The sequence below is a fragment of the Triturus cristatus genome, chromosome 6, assembly GCF_964204655.1.
Source record: "Triturus cristatus chromosome 6, aTriCri1.1, whole genome shotgun sequence".
NCBI classification, from domain to species: Eukaryota; Metazoa; Chordata; class Amphibia; order Caudata; family Salamandridae; genus Triturus; species Triturus cristatus.
The window spans coordinates 720,152,890-720,176,547 of NC_140589.1; the positions used below are offsets into that span (position 1 = coordinate 720,152,890).

The window sequence follows — 23,658 nt, forward strand, 5'->3', positions numbered from 1 at the left end:
AAGTTCATGAATGCTAAGCATATCCATTTGCTATACCGTTTCCAAACTGTGACACCACACCACAACACTTCATCCTGCCTTTCCCACTTATCAAACTGGGTGATTCAGGGCAATGCACTTCAACAAATTCTTCTCAGTTACTGCATCTACCAAAACCGCGGATTCAGTTTACAGAGCACACTCTGTGTAAAGCACATATGCAACAATTTCGGACCCATTAAAAAAAAAAAAGTATCTTTATTATTTGAAGTCTTAACCCAACAATTATATATATATATATCACGCTCCTGCTTGCTCCGCTGCATTGAGAAGCACTCGAACATCAACAGTTAGTTGCAAGCATAACTCTTTATTTGAAAGGTACGGGAGCCGTCAGCCAGCTAATCCTTTCACAGCTCCTACTCCACTGCCGACACGTTTCGAATTGAATCTTCTTCATGGGCTGTGGTAAGTGAAGAGCACGATCCAAGGGCGTGCTATTTTGAGTAATTAAGAGAAGCTGTGACCTGATCGTGCTCTTCACTTACCACAGCCCATGAAGAAGATTCAATTCTAAACGCGTCGGCAGTGGCGTAGGAGCTGTGAAAGGATTAGCAGGCTGACGGCTCCCGTACCTTTCAAATAAAGAGTTATGCTTGCAACTCACTGTTGATGTTCGAGTGCTTCTCAATGCAGCGGAGCAAGCAGGAGCGTGAGATATTGGCGGCGAGCCGCGCCGTCGAGAATGCACCACCCCGGGAATTGGGGGCCGCAGGGGGTGACATTTGCCTTCTCCGCTATGTGGAGCATCAACTGAGGATTGAGGGGGCATCCGCCTGTGGGGGCTCATTTGCGGGCCCTTTGATTCCAGCAGAACATTTGCACATTGTAAATAGACTGATCTGGCACTGCAACTCCCACAACTCTTTGCGCAGTTTTCATACCGAACAGCCCATCCAAGGGTGCCCTATTTTGAGTAATTAAGAGAAGCTGTGACCTGATCGTGTTCTTCACTTACCACAGCCCATGAAGAAGATTCAATTCGAAACGCGTCGGCAGTGGAGTAGGAGCTGTGAAAGGATTAGCAGGCTGACTGCTCCCGTACCTTTCAAATAAAGAATTATGCTTGCAACTCACTGTTAATGTTCCAGTTCTTCTCAATGCAGCGGGGCAAGCAGGAGCATATATATATATATATATATATATATATATATCACCAACACGAGTCCACCAGCCGTTGCACCTCAGCGTCACGGGTGCTGCTCAGCGCTTGGAGGACGCGCAAATTAATTCCAAAACACAGGTTACCCACTCCTCCGGAACCTTTTTCAATAGAGCGCACTCAGAGCCATCAGCGTTTCGTAAGCACTTATTACATTTATTTTCGTCTCAGCTGCTTACAGAATAGACAAACGCGTTTCAGTGTAACCGCCTTCGTCAGTGTCTATTCGATTGTTACAATCAAAATGTTTAAATAAAGTTTTCATGCAATTCATGGAAATAAAAAATAACTTTTTTAAATAAACATAGAAGAAGATCCAATGCTGCAGACATTTGTTATGTTAAGATAGCGGACATCTTTGAACGGTCAATACATTGTATTCATGTATGGATTCATAGCTTAAATATGCTTATATCTGTCACTTATTTACTTTACAATTAATTATTGTTCATCCAAATGCATTCCAAAGTAATGAATGATTGCAATTCATTCGGCCGCACTTTCTAATTCCGCCCTGTATGGGCATATACTACAACGGAGTCTGCATAATTACATCAAATGGACAATACAGTTATTTCTGTTATAAGCTCCTTATGGGATGCGGAGACCCTCAATCTAACTGATGTGGACCCACATTTCCTCTTCATTGTTAAGTCCTTTTGGGGCCTTTGTTTGCAACTTTATAATATACTTGGATTCAAGAATACGTAATTTCTTCACCTGGTCTCCTCCCCTTTCAGATTTGACAATCTGATCCAGGCAGAAGAACCTGAGAAGGTTACTGTTGCTTTGGTGTTCCATTTCGAAATGACGGGCAACTGGGTAATTATGGTCTTTATTTGTAATCGCCCGTAAGTGTTCTAAGATTCTTTTTTTTGTGGGATGGATCGTACTTCCCACATATTGTTTCCCGCATGGACACACCAAACAATACACTGTGTGATCCGAGTTGCAATTTAGAAGCTTTGAAATCGGGGTTCTCCCGGTTTTTCCTGGTATTACATAGTCCTTTACTTTGTGGCTGTTTTTGCAGGCTTTGCATTTCATGCAAGGAAAGAAACCTTTGATAGGTATAGGTTTCTTCCTCTTAGCCACATAGTGACTTTGGACTAAATGATCCTTCAAAGAATTTCCTCTCCTGTATGTTACCAGGGGATTGTCAGTAAGAATTTTACCCACTACAGTGTCAGATTTTAATATTCTCCAATTTTTTTTGAGAATTTGAAAAACCTCAGATGATTTTTCAGTGAAATTGGTAATTATCCTAATTTTTGCATCTTTACTTTTAATCTTGTCCACTAGTAAGACGCTTCTTTGAATAGAGTTGCAATGGAGCTCCGCTTTATTCAGAACTCCCTTGCAATACCCTCTTTGTTGAAATCTCACTTTGGCCTGACTGATTGCTTTGTTCAATTCCGAGGTCTTGGAACAGTTTCGTTTCATTCTCAGAAACTCCCCAAGTGGTATATTGTTAACTACACTCCTCGGATGACAACTTCCTGCATGCAGGATTGTGTTTCCTGCTGTGGGTTTACGATAGAGGGCTGTTTCTATAGTACTCCCTTCAATGTATACTCTGAGGTCAAGATATACCACCTCCTTACTGCTGATGCAACTGGTAAATTGTAAGTTTTGATCATTAACATTAAGAGCTTTGATGAAGTCCTCTGCATCGCTCTGTGGACCACGCCACAGGATGAACAGATCATCAATGTACCGTGTCCACAGAGCGATGTTATCCATCCATTTAGCATTGGTACCGGTCCAGGCAACGTGCTCCTCCCACCAGCCTACGAACAAGTTTGCGTAGCTGGGGGCGAAGCACGTTCCCATCGCCGTACCTTGTCTCTGCAGATACAATTGTTCAGAGAAAATAAAAATGTTATTTGTTAAACAAAACTCCGTTAGTTCCATAAGCATCTCATTATGCTTTCGATATTTCAGTGGTCTTCTCTTCAGAAAGAAGCTTATAGCCTCCAAGCCCTTGGTGTGGTGGATCGATGTATACAAACTGACAATGTCTAAAGTTATCAATAGCATACCAGGTTCCCATGTGATACCTTGTATAATACGAAGAAAATCCTTAGTATCACGTAAATACGACGTTAGATCCCTCACTATAGGAGAAATAAAACTGTCTATGTAAACTGAGGTATTCTCCAAAAGACTGTTCTTGGATGAAACGATTGGTCGTCCCGGAGGCCATGTTTTACTTTTATGCACTTTAGGCAAATGATAGAAAGTTGCCAATTCAGGATGTTCACATTTTAAGAAGTTCCAATCTTCCTGATCCAAAGTTCCTTCGTCCCTCCATTTTGTGATCAAAGCATGGAAGTCCGTAATACTCCTAGTGTACTGCTGTTTATTGATCGGAGTATAATGCTCCAATTTCTTCAATTGAGATAATGCTTCATCTTCATATTGTGTTCTCCTGAGGATGACTACGTTCCCCCCTTTATCTGAGGGCTTTATGATGATGGATTCATCTTTTTTAAGATCTTCAATTGTTTCCCATTGTTGTTTTGTTAGATTTCTTCTTGTTGCATTAAATTTACTTTTTTGAAGATTTTTCAAGTCTTCAATGACCATCTCCTGGAAAGTATCAATCGCATCATATGCTGTTCGTGGTATCGTTTTGGATTTATGTTTAAGATTACTTTTGCATGTTTTTTGTGGGATGCCACTTTCTTCCACTCTTTGAGTTACGGTGATATCTTGTTGTTCATCTTCTAACTCATGAAGTAACACAAGGGTTGCAAGATCCGCTCCTGTCAAATCGTCATCAGCCTCCGTTGCTGTGATTATCGGCAGGCTTGCTTTGGGATGCAGGAGGTGTAATTTCATCAATTTGACTTTTCTGATAAATTTATAAATATCTATACGTGTTTGCGTATAGTCAAATGCTGGTGTGGGGCAAAAAGTGAGTCCTAGTTTCAGAATATCCAATTCAGTGTCTGTCAGATTCCTATCTGACAGATTGATCACTGTCTGTTCCTTCAATTCCATCGTCCCCCTCGTTTGCTGCGTGTTACTATCGGGGTAGAACGTTCCATTTCTGCTCTTTTTGCCCCTCCTCGTCTTCCTCCTCTTCCTCCTCGTGTCTCTGGTGGATGTGTTCGTTGGGCCGGTCTCTGTCTCAAATCTCTCATAAGTTCGTACTCCTGAAAAACCGTGGCTGGTTGGCTTTTTTCACTAGTATCAACATCACTTGCTTGTTGCTCCCCTTCGGAGACTTCAAGCTCGGATTCAGATGTACTCCTCTGTGTTGCAGTTCCTTGTTTGTCTCGGCTTAAATCTCTTCGTGGAGCATCATATTTTTTTGCGAAGGTTAGTATCCGACCATTCCGGTAGTCGTTCTCGTCTCGCAAGAACTTTGATTGTTTTCTTGATTTGATGGTTGCTTCATAATTCATGAGACGTTTTTTCATGGCTTGACGTAGTTCTTCACTCTTTTTATCGTCCTTTTCTTCGCTGATTTTGTCTTCAATTTCTTTAATTTCTTGTTGCAATTTTGATCTGTCACTCCACGCATGCTTAATTAAAATTTTAAGCATTCCTTTGGTAACTTCCGTTGTATACTCTGCCCATTCCTGTAATAGCGCTGGATTCGGTTTTTCATAGGAAGGGACCGTATAAATCCGTAGTCCCCTTGGGACCCAGCCAACATCTAGGTATTTCTGCAGGCTTGTGGCTTCCCACCACTTCCGTGTCTCTCTTTCGTATAATTTCTCCAAAGTGAGAAATAAACTTTTCAATGTTGTGGGTATCGTTTTGGTTTGTTGCCCATTCGTATTGTCCACTGTGCTTCTTGTACTTGAAAACAAACTCTCAGCTGCTTCCTCTCTCTCGGAGTCTGAGAACATTGTGAAGCAGAATGAGACTATTCTGTGCTTACTGATAACGCATTGCTATACGTGACTGCCGATTATATAACAATAGTCTTTATGAAAAACTCACTGTGGTCGCTTCACTTCGGACCCGTCGGATCCTCCATATGCTCCCGCAGCGGCATTTTCTTTAATGTTGTTCCCTTGTTCGCCTTTATCCAGGCGTTACGGCGAGAATTCGGATCGGCGGGGCTAACGGCAAACTTCAATCACCAACACGAGTCCACCAGCCGTTGAACCTCAGTGTCACGGGTGCTGCTCAGCGCTTGGAGGCGACGCGAACTTGTTCGTAGGCTGGTGGGAGGAGCACGTTGCCTGGACCGGTACCAATGCTAAATGGATGGATAACATCGCTCTGTGGACACGGTACATTGATGATCTGTTCATCCTGTGGCGTGGTCCACAGAGCGATGCAGAGGACTTCATCAAAGCTCTTAATGTTAATGATCAAAACTTACAATTTACCAGTTGCATCAGCAGTAAGGAGGTGGTATATCTTGACCTCAGAGTATACATTGAAGGGAGTACTATAGAAACAGCCCTCTATCGTAAACCCACAGCAGGAAACACAATCCTGCATGCAGGAAGTTGTCATCCGAGGAGTGTAGTTAACAATATACCACTTGGGGAGTTTCTGAGAATGAAACGAAACTGTTCCAAGACCTCGGAATTGAACAAAGCAATCAGTCAGGCCAAAGTGAGATTTCAACAAAGAGGGTATTGCAAGGGAGTTCTGAATAAAGCGGAGCTCCATTGCAACTCTATTCAAAGAAGCGTCTTACTAGTGGACAAGATTAAAAGTAAAGATGCAAAAATTAGGATAATTACCAATTTCACTGAAAAATCATCTGAGGTTTTTCAAATTCTCAAAAAAAATTGGAGAATATTAAAATCTGACACTGTAGTGGGTAAAATTCTTACTGACAATCCCCTGGTAACATACAGGAGAGGAAATTCTTTGAAGGATCATTTAGTCCAAAGTCACTATGTGGCTAAGAGGAAGAAACCTATACCTATCAAAGGTTTCTTTCCTTGCATGAAATGCAAAGCCTGCAAAAACAGCCACAAAGTAAAGGACTATGTAATACCAGGAAAAACCGGGAGAACCCCGATTTCAAAGCTTCTAAATTGCAACTCGGATCACACAGTGTATTGTTTGGTGTGTCCATGCGGGAAACAATATGTGGGAAGTACGATCCATCCCACAAAAAAAAGAATCTTGGAACACTTACGGGCGATTACAAATAAAGACCATAATTACCCAGTTGCCCGTCATTTCGAAATGGAACACCAAAGCAACAGTAACCTTCTCAGGTTCTTCTGCCTGGATCAGATTGTCAAATCTGAAAGGGGAGGAGACCAGGTGAAGAAATTACGTATTCTTGAATCCAAGTATATTATAAAGTTGCAAACAAAGGCCCCAAAAGGACTTAACAATGAAGAGGAAATGTGGGTCCACATCAGTTAGATTGAGGGTCTCCGCATCCCATAAGGAGCTTATAACAGAAATAACTGTATTGTCCATTTGATGTAATTATGCAGACTCCGTTGTAGTATATGCCCATACAGGGCGGAATTAGAAAGTGCGGCCGAATGAATTGCAATCATTCATTACTTTGGAATGCATTTGGATGAACAATAATTAATTGTAAAGTAAATAAGTGACAGATATAAGCATATTTAAGCTATGAATCCATACATGAATACAATGTATTGACCGTTCAAAGATGTCCGCTATCTTAACATAACAAATGTCTGCAGCATTGGATCTTCTTCTATGTTTATTTAAAAAAGTTATTTTTTATTTCCATGAATTGCATGAAAACTTTATTTAAACATTTTGATTGTAACAATCGAATAGACACTGACGAAGGCGGTTACGCTGAAACGCGTTTGTCTATTCTGTAAGCAGCTGAGACGAAAATAAATGTAATAAGTGCTTACGAAACGCTGATGGCTCTGAGTGCGCTCTATTGAAAAAGGTTCCGGAGGAGTGGGTAACCTGTGTTTTGGAATATATATATATATATATATCGTAGATTTCCATGCAAACACATAGCCCTAAAGTGGCACGTTTTGCAATGGGAGATAATCTTCTTAATTTAAGAATTAAGGTGTATATCCAGTTTCATTCCACCTAAAATATGTTCTTCAGAAAGGTGAAATGTACACATTTGCTCCAGACATATTAGGTACCAAACATAGTCGAGTAACAGAATGATGTTTTGAGATTGTTTTAGCAGGATGCTGCTGCAGCATTTTGGACCACTTGGAGTCTTTTAACCATAAAAAGAGGACTTCCCAAGTATAGCAAGTTCCCGTAGTCCAGGCAGGAGAGCACAAGTCCATGGACATCTGTTCGGTGGGTGGCAGAGGGTAGCCAACTCACAACCTTCCTAAGAGTCCTGAGTAGACCGAATCAGCTGGAGGCTTTTGAACTCACTTGAACCTCCATAATGAGGTTACTATTGATCCAGAAGCCAAGACTTTTTATTTCTGCTTTTCAGGCGGAAGGTCTCCTAGGCAGTCGGGCCAGCATGGTTCTGTCCAATGAGAGGTGGTTCTGTCCAATGAGAGGGGTTATTGCAGACTACCAGTACCATGGTTTTATCCCCATTTAGTTGCAGACTGCTACTCGACATCAAGTCAGTAACTTCCTTTAAACAGGCTTTTCATTGCTTGGAGAATGCTGCTGTGTTCGGGGTTAATAAGATGATGCTTTGTGTGTCATCTACGTATGACACCATTGAGAAACAGTGCCCATTTATCTGTCAGCAGGCAAACGTAGATATTGAACAGCATAGGGCTCAGCGAAGAGCCCTGTGGCACTCTGTATTCCAATACTTGTAAGTCTGAGACGAATGCTTTCTCGCAGACCTAGAAGCTTTTGTTGTGTAGAAATGAGGCAAACCATTTAAGAGCAGTTCCCGTAATACCAACTTCTTACAATCTCGTTATTAGTATTGGGCAGGACACTATGTGGAAAGTTGGTTTTGAGCTCCTCAGTAACAGCTACCACATCTGTTTCCGTACTATTTCCAGCCTGGAAGCAGGTTTCAGTGGGGGGTAGGATTCCCCGACCCTCCAAATATGAGTACAGGTTTTTATTAACAAATTTCTCAACAACACCTTCTGACACCCGGAAGCAAAGAAATAGGTCTATAGTTTTCTGCTTGTACAGGGTCTAAAGATGGTTTCTTTATGAGTGGTTTCACTGTTGCATGTTTCAAGGCTGTTGGCACTACGCCGCTCTCAAGACAGTGGTTGGGCATGTTCGCTTGGACCGGAAAAAAGGCATTTCCGCTTTTCATAAGAATGTTAGGGGTCAGATCCAATGGCGATCCTGATTTAATTGAAGTAAGAATACCTTCAACCGCTTCAATTCCTACTTACGGGAAAGCTGACAAGTTCTCTTTAGCAATCCCTGTAGTTGCATTTTTCTGGCGGCTATCCTTGGGGCCGTTTCCTTAGGCATGAAGGCGCAGACATTATTGACTTTCTCCAGGAGGCAATTTTTTAATGTTACATTGAGCCTCCAAAGCTATGGGAACAAATTGGTCGTGGATGGTTTCATAAAGGAATTGACAATTTTGAAAAGCTCCTTTCCCAATAGCAAAATGATGTTTTTTAGCTGTATCCTTATAGGTTTGTTTGCTAGCTACATCATATTGTTTCTCCACTTTCTTTCCATTCTTTTACATTCCTTTTTTAGGATTATAAGATTGGAGGAGAACCATGGGGCGCGAGCCTGTGAGTGACTGCTTATCTGCAGTGTCTTGGGGATTAGTTTATTCAGATACTTTTGCTATCCGCTCCCCGGATGTAGAGTACATTTCAACTATTTCTCTCTTCATAATGGGGATGGAACTGTGAAGGGAGGATTCCCAACTAGCTGCATCCAATTTCTACCAGCTCAGACTAAAACATGGCTTCTGGTTATGAATAGTTTTATTTCCTACCCTATCAAATTAAATGAAACCAAATAATGATCAGACCAACATGGGTATGTTGCAGATCTCAGATTGAAAATATTCAAGAAGATGTGGTCGAGAAGGTGACCTTTTTTGGTGCATAAGGAGCATAACTCGTTGTGTAAACTGGAATGGCCGCAAGGTCTTTTACTAAATTCTTTGGATTTTCACAACTACTGTCTTCCAAATGAAGGTTTAACTCGCCCAGAACAGTGAAATTAGCCTTCTGCAGGCTGTATTCTGCCACTGTGTCTTTCACTGCCGGAATTAACTGGGATGAAGGTCCAGGGGGCAATACACCAGTATCCCTGATGAAGTGAAGTAAAGAGCTGCTTATGGGATGAGAAATCATGGCACCAATTTATTCAATGAGACATAGAAGATTAAGGGGCTAAACAGTTTCACTTTGCAGTGTATAGCCTTCCAGGTAATGTACAGAGAGGGGAACTGATCCAGGTGTTAGCTAATCTGGTGGATTAAGGAAATGCTGCAGCAACACAGACCAGCACTCAAGGTGTTTTGAGACCAGGGCCTTACAAGAGGAGTAATGTAGCCTTTCTAGAAAGGAAATTGTATATTAAATTCACCAACAGGTGTTATGGAGACACTGCAAAGCTGAGTGTCCAGGATTAATTGAAGGGGCTAATGTAAGGTATCTGCTATAAGTGATAGTCGGCTCAAAAGGCAAGTTGCTGCTTATCTAGATGTTGGCCAATAAAAGCCTGGCCTTGAGTCTCTAATAAGCAACTCTGATGCAAGGTTTGGCAAGCTGTCGCTTTTCTGCTGACAGTAAGTGGATGAGGCTTGCACATAGGCCAATTCAAGGGAGTGAATGTATTGGGATTAGGATATGCTTCCGATGGAAACAGTAGTGGAACAGTGTCCAGAACGGAACGTAGTGTACTGAGCAATTGAGGTGTGTCCCAAGAGATTGGTGCTCAAATCCTTTAAATGCTTTAACCATTACCCTTATTAAGACCATGTGAATTGACCCGAGTATAAATTATTTGTGAGGAAGAAATCACTCCACAATTGAGAGGTTTATCTTATTTTGAAATATTGGAATAATATAGACGTGAAGACCGCACATTGGCTAACCACGTTGTAGTGTACAATATTAGCATCCCATTAAGCTGTCTGCATCTAATATTAAAGAAAAATTCCCGACTAACAGTTTGAACGTTTCCATAGATTGTTACAGAGCACTCCCACCACCTAGCAGTTGCTACTAGGCAAAGTGGGAGTTTCCAGTATGATGAGCCTGCAACAATTTTTCAAGACCTCCCCACTTTCCTACAATGAAACAAACATTGCTAAAACTAGTAGGTATGGCCTTGGTACGCTGATGTGATGGCCACACGCATGCAGTAAAAAAATAGAAGTAAAAAAAGAAAGTTAACTGCTGCATATAATTTTTATAGAATCATAGAAGTGTGTCCTTTTAGGCAGTTTTTAGGTAGAACTGGTATAGAAACCCTTTTTAGTTTTATGGCCCATCACAGGTAAAAAGGATAGGAGTCTCATTGGTGCAGAAAATAATTTTATTGGCTTTGAATTACTGTAACCTCTAGATATAGTTCAATAGACAAAGATTACTCGAGAGTATAAAAAAGTTTAAAGAATGAAAAAAGAAATGGAAAGAGAATAGCATTGGTAAAGGAAATATTGGCTCTGAAACCTTGGCATTACAATTTTCTACTGTGTATGTGCATGTGCGCTTGTGACCAGGCAAAAAAAGTCTCTAGCAGTGCAAGAGAGCCAATGGCTGAAGTAGGCCGACCCATTTCCCATATTGTATGCTATGGTGGGCGGAAGCAAAATGTTAATTACAGCTGGACAGATCATGGATAAAAAAAGAGCTGACGGAAAGCATCTTTGTTTTATGAATGAATGTGTATATGTGCGCATTTTTATTTATGATTTTTCTATTACATGAGGTTGGTGAGACAGCTTATGCTTTTTCTAGCCAAGACCATAAAAATAGCCAGTAGGAGCATATGAGATGCTAAGATGTATCTTCTCTCCTAGAGAAGAGATTCGTTTTAGATTAGAGTTTCAATGTAAATGAATGCAGTAGGAAAATAGATATGTTAATGCTGTAGGTAGGTAGTTTTTCCTTTCTTTAATTTTATTTATTTAAGGAATTATTTAGTTGCTTTAATTTTGTTTGAGAGACACATTTGCGGAATTTCTATGCCTTTCACAAAGTCGATGGAACATTGGGTCCAGATCCTGGACACTACTCGGACACGCTTAATATCTTTTAGTCACGTTGATTCTTTTGAGGAGTTTATGCATTGATTATTTTTCTTTCAAAACAATTTCATTTTTCTTTATAAACAATTTCTAATTGTCTTCGATTTTATTTTTCAGACACGGCTGAAAGGGAGCATGGTCGACTTCACTAAGGTATATAAAGTCACTTTGCAAAATTAAACTTTTTCACATGCATTATTTCAAATTGAGCTCTCCGGTAGGCCCATAACCGATATATACCTTCATATGAGTGGATGTGTTTGTAATGGGAGGGTTAAGCTTTAACGGTTGGCGCTTGTACGTGCCTTGGCAAATGCATACATTCGCCATGCTTCACTTTAATATACATCAATAAAATATATTTAAATCATATTGTGAATACAGACACAAATATTTGCTTATAATTGGGTGCACTTACGAGTACGTGTTTGGTTTATTGGTTAGAATGATAACATTACCTTTTGTGCGTGAAACATGTCAGTTTTTTTTAAATTACTTTTTGTTGGTTAATTTCAGGTGGTCTTGAAGACGTTTAGGCAAACACGTGTTTACAAGTCGATTTTAACCCGGAGTTTCTCTTCTAATACAAATTGTATTATAAATACAGTTATGTGTGTTTCGCACAAAATACTATTTTTTTAATTACTCCATATACATTGTACAGCACTGTAGGTGACCATCAGTTTCACCTGCTAGTTCTATGCAAATAAATAATCCCATAAAAAAAGAACCTAAAATTAACTCTAAATCCATTAAAAAAAAAATACGTAGAATAATTGCGAGATTACTAGGTTGTGCAGTTTTATTTAGTCTGTTTGGAATGAATCATGTAAAGAATCTCTTACCTTCGAAAGCATGTTTCTCAATTAGCGGTCTGAGCGAAATATTTTGGGCAAAAAATTAAGTTCTGTCCGAAATTGTTTCTTGTTTGTTGGTAGAATCTTGCCTTCACTGCAGTTTAATGCCAGATTAAATTATTTTGTTTTGTTTTTATGGTTAATATTTGTTTTTTTAAAGGCTAGTGTGGATATACGTAGTGTAGAAATAAGGATAGAGAAGATCAGAGAAGTATTCCCCCCCAACACCCTTCAAGAAGTTGCTTGGGGAGGATTGTAGGTAGTACTTGTGTGAAAAACAAATCAGTAGTGCATTTGGGAGGAGACTTAGACCCTGCCAGCAACTGGAGAATTTACTTTATCTTTCAAGATTTTATTGACATTTACAATATGGGGAAGTTTCTTATTCTGTAGGAGCCATTTGACTCCCATGAAGCGTAACAAATTGCCGCGTTCACTCTATTGTTGGAACAGTGTCTCTCCTTTTATCTTGCAGATCTAAATGCTTTCCACACCACTGCACCCACGTCCAACCTCCTCATTTTCTACAGCCGTAATTTGATGAGTCAAAGTTTCTTCACTTATATTTCAGTTAGTTTTCAAAGTTAGTTCTCTGTTTATGTCTGCCCAGTGTCCTCCCTAACCAGGAAATGTAGTTCTTCTATGATGTTGCATAAAGGCGACACCCAAATTGTGGTGTCAGAAGACACCATCGCTGCCAGTAATTTTTCTGATTGCATGCAAGGCGTAATGCAAATGATGTGTAAAAATGCTCTGAAATTGAACGGAGAACAAACCAAGCTCATTGGTTTTGGTCTGCTAGGACTTATAAATTCTCCAGCCTGGTGGCCGAGTGAGCCTGGGGATCCTCCCATACCAGCCACTGTGGGAAAAACGTAGGTGTCATCACTGACTCAGAACTAAACCTGGACAAGCAAGTAAATGCAGTTTTTGTTGCCCGTTTTCTCCAGCTAAGACTTTTACGAACGATTCTGCCATTTCTCCCTAAACAGGCACATATTCCAGTAGTCCAGGCCCTAATTCGGTTCTGTCTCATCTGGACGACTATAACGCACTATATCTGGGTCTTCCAAAAGAGACTTTGTCCCGTTTGCCCAAACTTCAACAGGTACAGAATTGGGGACCAAGCTGATCACTTATAGAAGGAAGTTTGACTCTGTGTCAGCAGCTCTGAAAGAACTGGACTGGCATCCTCTAAAGCAAAGAATTTTGTTCAAAATGGCTTGCGTAGCTTCAAACAATCGATCATAGGTTCGTATAGCATGGCTACTCACCCGTGAGGGTCTCAAGGCACGAGGGGGGGTGGCTGCTGATCTGTCTGGGCGCTAGGGTTCAGTCAAAGAGTCCGGTCTTAAGAACCTTCTTGAATGGCTTATAGAGCCATTTACAAAATTGTCCCTATTAGTATCTAAGAAACATAGGGTGTAAGTTCCAAACAGAGCCTTAAGCTCTGAGATGATCTGTCACTTAGAATAAAAGTACGTAGAAAGGCATAATATCTTTCTCTTTCCTTCTCTGGAAGTGTGGAATAACCTGTTGAAATCTCTGACAACAGAATCCCTATTTCTGAGAAGGGAATCCCAACTATTGGGGCTTCCGTAGAGGTTTCAAAACATGGCTCTTCAGCCTTCTCTAATTATTTGCTAGCTCTCTTATTTAACGCCAGGAAACCCAACTGAGTATTTGTCGTGCTTTAGAAATAGTTCTCATGATGTATAACAAACCTCTTTGTACTTCTTGTTTCAGGACTTGCTGCACAATGTTTTTATAAGGATCAGTAAGTGGTGTAGACAGCACGTCCTGATTGATTGTTTATATCATCCATCTAAAGCAGTACCTACTTCACTACCCAATTAATACTTTGATACCATGCAAGCTATGGCTCTCTTGAATTAATTATTGTCCATTGCCAAGCAGCCAGGCTATCCGCTGGGCCTTTAAAGCAGTCTGCTTGCCTCTAAGGCATTCTGTTGACTTCCTTCTAGACTGATTTATTTGTAAGGCCATAACGGTTAGCTCTAAAATTATGATCGCTCATGGCCATTATGTTTGTGGTGTTCTTCTTTCTCTTTTCTCTGGTTGCATCAATTTGAAGCCGGATGATCCTGTGATGCTGCTGCATTTCTCACCTTATTCATCTCTGTGTTTTGTGCTGGTTTGTTGTTACGCCTTGGATCCTTGTGATTCCAAACACTGTTGTATCTACTGTTTAGGTCTCGCCTGACCCAGCGCATGCGCTGGTCTGGCAAGACTTATTGTGAGGGCTCCAAAAGTGCTACCAGGCCAGCCTAGAGCTACAGTGCATGTGCGCGGGGGCGCGCGCCGCGCTTTACCGCGATTACTTTCACTTTCGCGGACGCATGGCCGCTTTGATGTTTGATCGCGATTGCGATCACTTTCACTTTCGCGGCCGCACGGCTGCTTTGCATAGCCAATTGGTCTCGCTTTTGGGACCTTATAAGTATTTAGTTATGCAACTGTTGCATGGCTAAACACTTAAAAGGTCCCAAAGGCGAGACCTATTGGCTATGCCAATGCTTGTTTTCGTTCTTCTGTTCCGAAATACTCCCTTAGTATGAGGTTGTGCCTTATAGTTTTCAAAGAGCCATAGGCTGCACTCTTAGAAGCAGTTGTGCTTGAGGTCCCTTCCAACATCTTCTCCATTTCCCTTCTTCCTATTATTGTGAAACATGTTGAAAAAGCAGTCATGGTGCTGGAATTGGCCTCTCTAGAGTATTCTTCTGCTCTTGAATACTTGTGGGCTGAGATGCTGTGGGGGTGAAATGTTGCAGCCCTGATCCTTATGAAACAATCTGCAACATTCAGCACCATTGGCCGTCCCATCCTTATTTCCATACTCACCCTGATCAGTATCCAGGACAGAGTGTTTGCCCGAATCTCATTTCTGTCAGATGCGACTGAGGCCTTCTCTCTTACTCCTTTTACTTGCTCGTTATGCTGTGGGACCTTCAGTGACCCGTAGGGCCCATCTTTGATACTATCCCGTTTAAGGTGTATTTTTATCTTCTTGCATTCCTTGTATTGATATTTTCACTCATGCTGGCAACACATGACTCTAACTCTGATTAAAGAGAGGTTTTGGGTTTCTTGCTGCTTTTCGTGATAGCTATTAACTGAATTTGAATAAGGCTTAGATCATGAGAATTACGTTACAATTGGCTTTTATCCTTTTGACTTTCCCTCTTGGGTCCCTCCCATCTTTGTATTTCCTGCTAGGTATTTCAGATTCAAACTTGACAACACACGTTTTGGCCACTCCTATTGGTTTGGTGGCCTCCACTTGCTCTTTCACCTTGAAAGTTTTATAGGAGATCCTTCTTACTTTACCCCCTGGTGGGCAGACATATGTTGGCAGTGCTACCATCTCTGCTGCTGTGTCCTTCTGTCTAGGTTATAGGAGTGGTCACTACTTGAACCTGCTGCTTTTTCCGTGACATCTGATGTAACACTGCAATGTTTGGTGTTGGTTTTAATCATAGACTTGATTTTGAACCAGCTTCACATATTTCACTAGTGTCTTGTCATTAGAACGTTGTGCTTTTGCCCATTTGACATGAGAATACTTTAAGTCTACTTTTCTGAAGGTTTGGATCTCTCCCTATTGCCCTGCCCATCTCATCCTTCATGCTTGCTGATGGGAAATGGTTTATTTTCTTTCTTGGTTCCCAAAATTCAGAACTCACTTGAGCATTCCTTTAGACTTAACACCTGATCAATTTGGAGTCAGCACAAAAAATGAAGGCCTTCTTCTTTCCCACTATTTAATTCATTTGCTATCTTGCTAAGGGCAGGAAATATTTCGGTTTGCAAGAGTTGCAATTTATAAAACTTCCTAATCAAATATTTTAGTTTCAGTGTGTTCTTTTCTTAATGTTTCTACAGGGTTGGCAATAATAATAAGTTTTAGGTTGCATTATAGTTCAGGAAAGAGGTATCAACTGTGCATTCCACATTTTCACAGTTAATTCTGGACAGACGTCATTGTAAGTAAAATACCACAGTGTGTACAGAAGGCCTCAAAGACAATCATAAAAGTGGAGGTTTGTGGGTATTTCATGAATTGTTGCACAAAATTAGATTGTTATCAGTTTTGGTTTAAAACTCACACATAATTTATGTTGGCGCATTGCCAGTTGTATAACACATTATCTAATTTTCCTCTAGAAGTTAATGTAACCACTTATGTCTGCACCATGTTCATGCATGTAGTTACCTCTTTAATAATGTTCTACGTGAGTGGAATGGCATGTATGAGCTGTTCAGTGGACTGAATAAACAGAATCTTCGAAAACTTTTTTTTTTTTAAAGTGTATAACAATAGGACCTAAAGGTGCTCATCCCATGACATGTGGCTCTCAGTATGCTGAGAGGGCCATGCCATATGATGATACCCTTTAATGCCTATCAATTAAGCGAAGTATTGAGTGGCACATGCCATCTATTGAACCCATCATTAGATACTTTTGTGTTTTTATTTCCACTGAAACCCATTGAAGTCATAGGTCCTTATATAAATACATATTTGTGCAACTTATAAAAGTATTCTTTAAGCATTCAATGTCTTTGTTCAGAGTCACAGAATCAGGTTCAACTGATGGAACTTTGGGCCACATGTTGGACTGTCAGGTTTTAGGACTTGAAGATTGTGATTTTTAGAGACTTACAATTTGCGAGTCGACAAACCTGATGTACAACAGTGTCTCAGACACTGTGTGAGATTCCCAAATGGGTCACAAGGAACCTGCCTCATTAATATTCAAGCGTCAGGTCCCAATTTACATTCCATTAGGAATGGCGGGCATTCACAGGGATGGCGGCCTGCTGGGGTCAGTAGAGCACCATGTCTGTGACTGCTTTTCTAGTTCTTTTTTTCTAAAATGCAACCCGTTTTCCTTAAAAGGAAACGGGATTCATTTCAAAAATAGAAATTAAAAGTTTTCTTTACATTTTTTCTGCAGTGGTCCGTGGGACCACTGCCTGCTTTGAAAACATGTTGGCCTCCCCATTCACATAGAGGAGAAGGTCTCTTGAGGACCCCTTCCCATTTGCGAATCGCTTAATCTGCAAATGTTTTGCGACCGCGTTCCCTGTTGCAAAACATTCATACATACCAGTGTGACTTGCTATTAGGAAGGAACGCCCTTTACATGCCCCTTCTTAATGGCAAGTTACAAACCGTATTTTGCGAGTCAGTAATAGGTTACAGACTCGCAAAATAGGGTTGGTATCTTTTGCGACCGGTAAAATGTGTGGTACATCTGGCCCCTAGTTCTCTTGTTTTTCCACAATGCTATCTTCAGTCATAGGGACGTGGAAGACCATATTAGGGAGGATTTGGAGAATTAATAAATATTTTTCAGATCATTGCCTACCATGAGAATGCTCATAAAACTTTTGTTGCAGCAGATAGGAGTAGGTGCTTTTCCAGAGTAGAGAGGGAAGAGTAGTGGAGGGAATGTCCTTGTATTCCTTAGAGAATGTGGGAGCAGTGAGTGGGCAAGGTGTTCCTCCATAAGTAAAAAATATTTTCCTGCGTACAAAAGTAACACTTTACCAAATGTGCGACTAATCATTTTCTTCTTGCATGATGTAGCTGCTTGTCTGTTGACAATCCATAGATGTACGCACAGAGTGATACTAGTGTGCGTGGAAATCTGCAACCTGCATGGAATTGCAAACTTGCTCCAACAATCTGTATCAGTGCCAAAAAATGTGGAAATTTACGTGAACTACAGATGCAAATATTGATGCTTCGATATCAGTTTTTTTTCCAAAAATCAAAAGTTTCTGCGAATTGGGCCCTGGAAGCATAAGAACGTAGGCCCTATTAGCAAAACTAGTTTCGAACTTCAAACCCTGGAGGTTTGTATGGATTCCCATGCTTTCATGGAATGCACCAAAGTACCACCCAGCATGTCTTGAAATGTAAATAAGTCATAAATTCCCATGTTTATTCCTTATTCCCTATATTTCTTCGTACATTTCGTAGGGCTGATGCCTCACAGGCACAGTGGAATGTACAGGAAGCATATGCATTTGTTCATGTACATATATTTTTTTCATTGTATCCCTTGTGGAAAATATCTTTACCTGTTTAGAAATCCCTTTCCCTGCATAATAAATCTTGGATATTTGGGATTTTTTCACTAGTAAAATGTACACTTATTCCAGTTTTCTTTTGGCCCGAAGTTAAGTGTGCATGTGGAAAAACACTGGAAAGGTATGGGAATATCCACAAACTTCCATTTTTGTGGGCCCTTGCCACATCCCATTTGGCCACAACGCTGGAACAGAAACACCCATTTTTCCAACCCTAATTATAAATTCCTGTATTAATAGTCCACCATTCGTAAATTTCTTCAGTGTGAAGTGGTATTTGGATCAGAAAAGCCCACAAATCCAAAATTTCTAACGCAAATTCAACTTCGTATGCACTCACTTTGTATTCAGTTGAGTAAAACATTTTGTGAATTTGGCCCACTGTAGTAGGTGATTGGTGAATCTGAATTGCAGAAAGTTTATTAGGCATGATATAATCAAGCTATTATTTTCTTCAAAGCAAATTGCAAAATCCTGTTATATTGTATTCGGGTCAAATGGTAGGCCAGGTGTTTCCATGCCAGAATTTATCAGGGTTACACATTTCTCTGCTGGAGTTTGCCACTCATCAGACTTAACAATTGTATATCTCTCGCCCGCCATTGTTTTTCTTTGGCACCTCTGGCCCTATCGGTCTAATTCTATTTCGTGTGCAGACTCATTTCTGCATGAAATGGAATTAATTGCAGAAGTGCTGATTGATCATTTAATAGTGCATACCATGAGTTACTTGTCCACAAGTTTACCAATGTGTTGGCTTAATAAGGCACTAATCACAATGGACGTGGCATGGCATTACACAGATTTGGAGTCAACAAACAAAGTATCCATCCTCCCATTCCTACAAATAACAAAATGAGCAGACTGGAGGATGCGGCTAGGGAGGTAAGGTGTCATCTTATCCCAGAAGAAGTGAGGCACCATACCCTCCAGGACACGATGAATAATACATTAGAAAATAAAAGAGATTCCTGCTTCAGCGGAAGCCTATGTAAAAGCTGGAGGTGTTGGGCAGCTGAGTAAAATTTGTTGGTGGTATTGACCATGCTTATTCCCAGACTGCGGATTTATTACAGCTGATCTGATAGAGACATCTAGCTGCAGATTCCTTACCCTTGAATTCTCCCTAGGTGTCAGACTGGATCTGGAACAATTTTCACTAGTACCTCGATGCATCAGTTGAGGGTGTCGTGCGACTCCGTAGTGACGTCGTCTAACGGATGTGACAACGACGGAGTCCATATGATCCCCCTTCCGACGCGCTGACGTCAGTTCCTTCTTTTCTGCGCTTCCAACACGACTCCGGAGCAATTCCTCAGGCCGTTTTTTTGGCCTGTCTCGATATTTTTTTTGTCTAAGGAACAGTGTGTCCTCTTTTTTATCTCATGTCCTTGGGGTTCATACCTTGTGGGTCCTGTGGAAGGTAGATGTCGACGACAGACCCTCAATACTATTTGTATGTGGTGCCTCGGGGAGCACCACGACTCTGAGGATTGTGGCTCCTGCTGTCGTCTTCTCCCAAAGGCGTTGCAGGAATGGCACATGAAGACCCTGGCGCTACTGGCGGAAGCCCCACGTCATCGTCGGTCTCGTTCAAGGTCCTGGGAGCGATCGCGAGACCGATCCAGAAGCTGTTACAGCGAGCGCCGGTCGCACTCGACGTTGAAGTATAAGACATCGAAGCGCAGGCTGCAGCCCCCTGACTTCACCAAGTAGGCCCTGCGTTTCCGACACCCTCTCCCAATCTCCGGCTGAGGGGTCAGCGCAAGAGTCCACCTCTTGCCTCCATGCTTTCTCTGGAGCCGGGGTGACTCTACCCCAGATGTGGGATTACTATGATTACTCGGGGGGATGCTTATCTTTGATTCTTCTTACAGATGGGCCCATACCAGAGTGGAGTGCTATGCGTCTGTTGAGAGCAAGCTTCAGCTCTCCTCCACTGCCTACCCATGTAGATTTTTCCCACCCTTTTTTGATTCCGAGGAATCATCCCACCTTCTGTTGGCACCCAGTGAGGTGTCCCTGCCTTGTGCAGGTATTAATATTTCGTAAGGCCTGTCGTTGACAGCTTTTATCTTCTGCTTTCTGGAAGGTATTTTCTTTGTGTCCCTGAGTGGGTTTAACTACTGTTGGAACTTTTGTGTTTTCTTTTTCTCTGAAGATGGGCTTGATGCCCAAGAGATAGTTACCTGTATGGTATGTTCCCTGCTCTATGTAGAGCATCTTTTGTATGCCTTGTATGCATTACTAGGTACATTTGTGGTACTTTTAGTGTTCCTTATAGGGAGCTTACAGTTATAACTCCCTAGGAGACTTTGTGCATGGCTCACCGCTTTGCACATTCGCCTATTTAAGGTGAATCTCTTGTTTCTTCTTGCTTCAATCTAAAGAGCATTACTTATGCTTCTCTTTCTGGGTTTATTCTACTACTCCAGAGAGACTCTTAATTTTCAAGCAGAGCAGTGTGACAAGTGGTAACACAATTCCACATCGGGCATCCTTGCACTTCTTTAGCGAGCTGCCCTCACTATACCTCAGAAGGATGGGCTCTGCCGCTGGTCTTTCCGGCACCACTGGTACACAGTTTCAAATTCCTTCTTGTGTTCTCTATAGAATATGCTTTTTTCCTTCATCCTTGTACCCAGCTGGTCTTCCTTGTTGTGGCATCTTGCCTACATTGCTCGTCTGTGCAGGTAATGTTCAAGGCGCACCGCTGGTCTTGTCATTACACTGACTCTTCACCGCAAGAACATCTGTGATACTTACTTATCGCATTGAGGCAAAGTCTTGTTCTTTTCCTATTATACGAGAGTTAACACACTACCCAGGGCATCAAGATTTCTAAATATTTATTCTTAAGGTGCCACCATGAAGCCATCTTCTGTGTTAATGACTATCTTCCATCTTACGGTGCATTTCTAGTTGTTTATGCATGTTCCCTCAACATTATGGTTCAGCTTTTTCTTGGGATTAGTACGCAATGGGGATGGGTGGCGCCCTTCCGACACAATCTCCCTGGTCAGTTCCTTTCACTCTATTCTACATGGTGTCATCATATCTCTAGTCCTGCAGGGTGTGTTATAACGCTTCTGTGTTATTGTTAGGGTTACTTTCTTCATAAGGGGATATATCCCTCTTGCTGTGTACCTCACTTCCTATGGAAGATGCCCATATACATTAGTATAATGAAGGCTGTAGCTGTGCCTAGCCTTATAGCGTCCGGTGATTTTCTTGTCTCCTACTCCCTGTAGAGACATTATTTCGTATAATCAACAATTGTTGCTATTCTATAGGTTGCAATTTCTTCTGTTGATTCAGATTTAATCAATTGTTTTTAGTTTTCGGACTTCCACTTTCGTGGGGGGTTTTGTCCCTAGTGCATTATGTATTTTTCCTTTCAATCCATACTTCAGCCAGGTCCAGCTCTTTCTGGTATAACTTACGTTCAAATGCAATGCTGGATACCTGTTCTAAGTCTTCTGTGTGTTGGTCTCTATTTTACCTTGACCATCTTGTAGGTCCAAGTTGTGGCTTTGTTTTTTCTGTACTAGCAGGTTTTATTTACACCCGCTGTCTTCTTTCAAGATTATGATATCAGCGGCCTGATTGTGGGATACTCAGTCAGTTAGCACTGGTTTAAAAGCTTCAGCAGCCATTTCTTTACTGGGGTGTGTAATGTCCTCCACACTTTCCATCTCGTTAATTAGTACTATCTTGACAATTACTCAACTCGGTCCTCATATATATTTATGACAGCATCGTAGTGACGGCTTCTGTCTATGGTATATATATATCTATATCTATATCTATCTATATATCCAAGAAAGAAGTTCAAAGAAACTAAGAACAAAGAAATTAAGAACATGGTTGTAAGATACAGGAGCTTAAACCTCATTGATGAAACAACAGCAGATATACTTGTTCATCCCAAACCAAGACCTGGGAGATTTTATATGCTTCCCAAAATTCACAAAATGAACAATCCTGGCCGTCCCATCATCTCTGGCAATGACACAGCCACTGAGAGACTATCTTTATTTGTCGACCTGCACCTCCAGCCCATTGTACAGGAACTTCCATCATTTGTTAAAGATACCAGTCACTTCCTTCAGATTATTGAAAAATTAAACCAAACCTACACATTTGATGATGATACTCTTCTGGCTACATTTGATGTTACATCATTATACACCAATATACCACATGAGGATGGGCTTATGGCATTATCTGAAGCTCTTAATAAAAGAACTGTGAAAAAGCCATCAACAAATGTGCTTACCAACTTTGCAAGAGTTATCCTTAAATCCAACAATTTTACATTCAATGGAAAACACTATCTGCAGATACAAGGGACTTCCATGGGTACTCGGATGGCTCCATCCTATGCAAATATCTTCATGGGCAAACTAGAGAACTGTATACTTGCTACTTCTAGCATCAAACCACTGGTATGGCTACGATACATTGATGACATATTTATAATATGGAATTCAGGAAGTAGAACATTGGAACAATTTACAGCTTATATCAACAATATCCATCCTACCATCAAATTTACCAGCAGCAATACTAAACAGAATCCTCATCTCCCTTTTCTGGATGTGCTACTCACCATTCATGAACACAAAATTACAACTGATCTGTACCACAAGCCTACAGATGCTCATTTGTATCTAAACTGGACTTCATGTCACCCACACCACACTAAACTGAGCATCATCTACAGCCAAGCACTCAGAATAAGACGCATCTGCAGCAATGAGGAAACCTGTAAAGACCATCTACAGGAGCTTGCTACATTATTTAAAAGGCGAGGCTATCCTCTGCATATCATACAGCAACAAATTGACAAGTCTTTGCAGATACCCAGAGAAGCACTTATTTCGAATACCAACGGCAGAAACAAAAGTGACAGAACTCCATTTGTAGTGGACTATCATCCATCAGCTCCTAACTACAGAAATATAATGCAAAAAACATTTCCCTTACTGTCCACTTGTGAAAAATTGCAAAAGGTTTTTCCAAAACCACCAGTCATTGCTTACCGCAGAGCTCCAAATTTACGATCTCTTATTGTGAGAGCTGAACTCAAGCAAGCTGTAACAAATGCAGGGGTTCATTGCTGTGACTCTAAAAGGTGCATCACGTGTGAATATCTTTTACAAACATCATCTGCAACTAGTTCTGTTACGAGAAGGACCTATGCAATAAGGCAGCATCTTACATGTCGCTCAACATGCATTATTTATGTGATTCAGTGCCAACGGCAAAGCTGTAAAAAGCAATATGTAGGCCAAACAGTGAATGACCTCCGTACACGATTCAGGAACCACAAATCTGCAATAATTAATAAGAAAATTGACCAG

The 23,658-nt window shown here is 41.1% G+C and overlaps 1 protein-coding gene across 2 annotated transcripts in view; it reads left to right on the forward strand.

The window, feature by feature from the left end:
- Positions 1–23,658, forward strand: part of PDSS2 (decaprenyl diphosphate synthase subunit 2) — a 675,726-nt gene that overhangs the window by 636,715 nt on the left and 15,353 nt on the right. For both annotated transcript variants that reach the window (XM_085611218.1, XM_085611219.1), the window contains one exon: positions 11,433–11,468. In XM_085611218.1, coding sequence (XP_085467344.1) covers positions 11,433–11,468 — 36 coding nt within the window. The remainder of the gene's footprint in view (positions 1–11,432; positions 11,469–23,658) is intronic.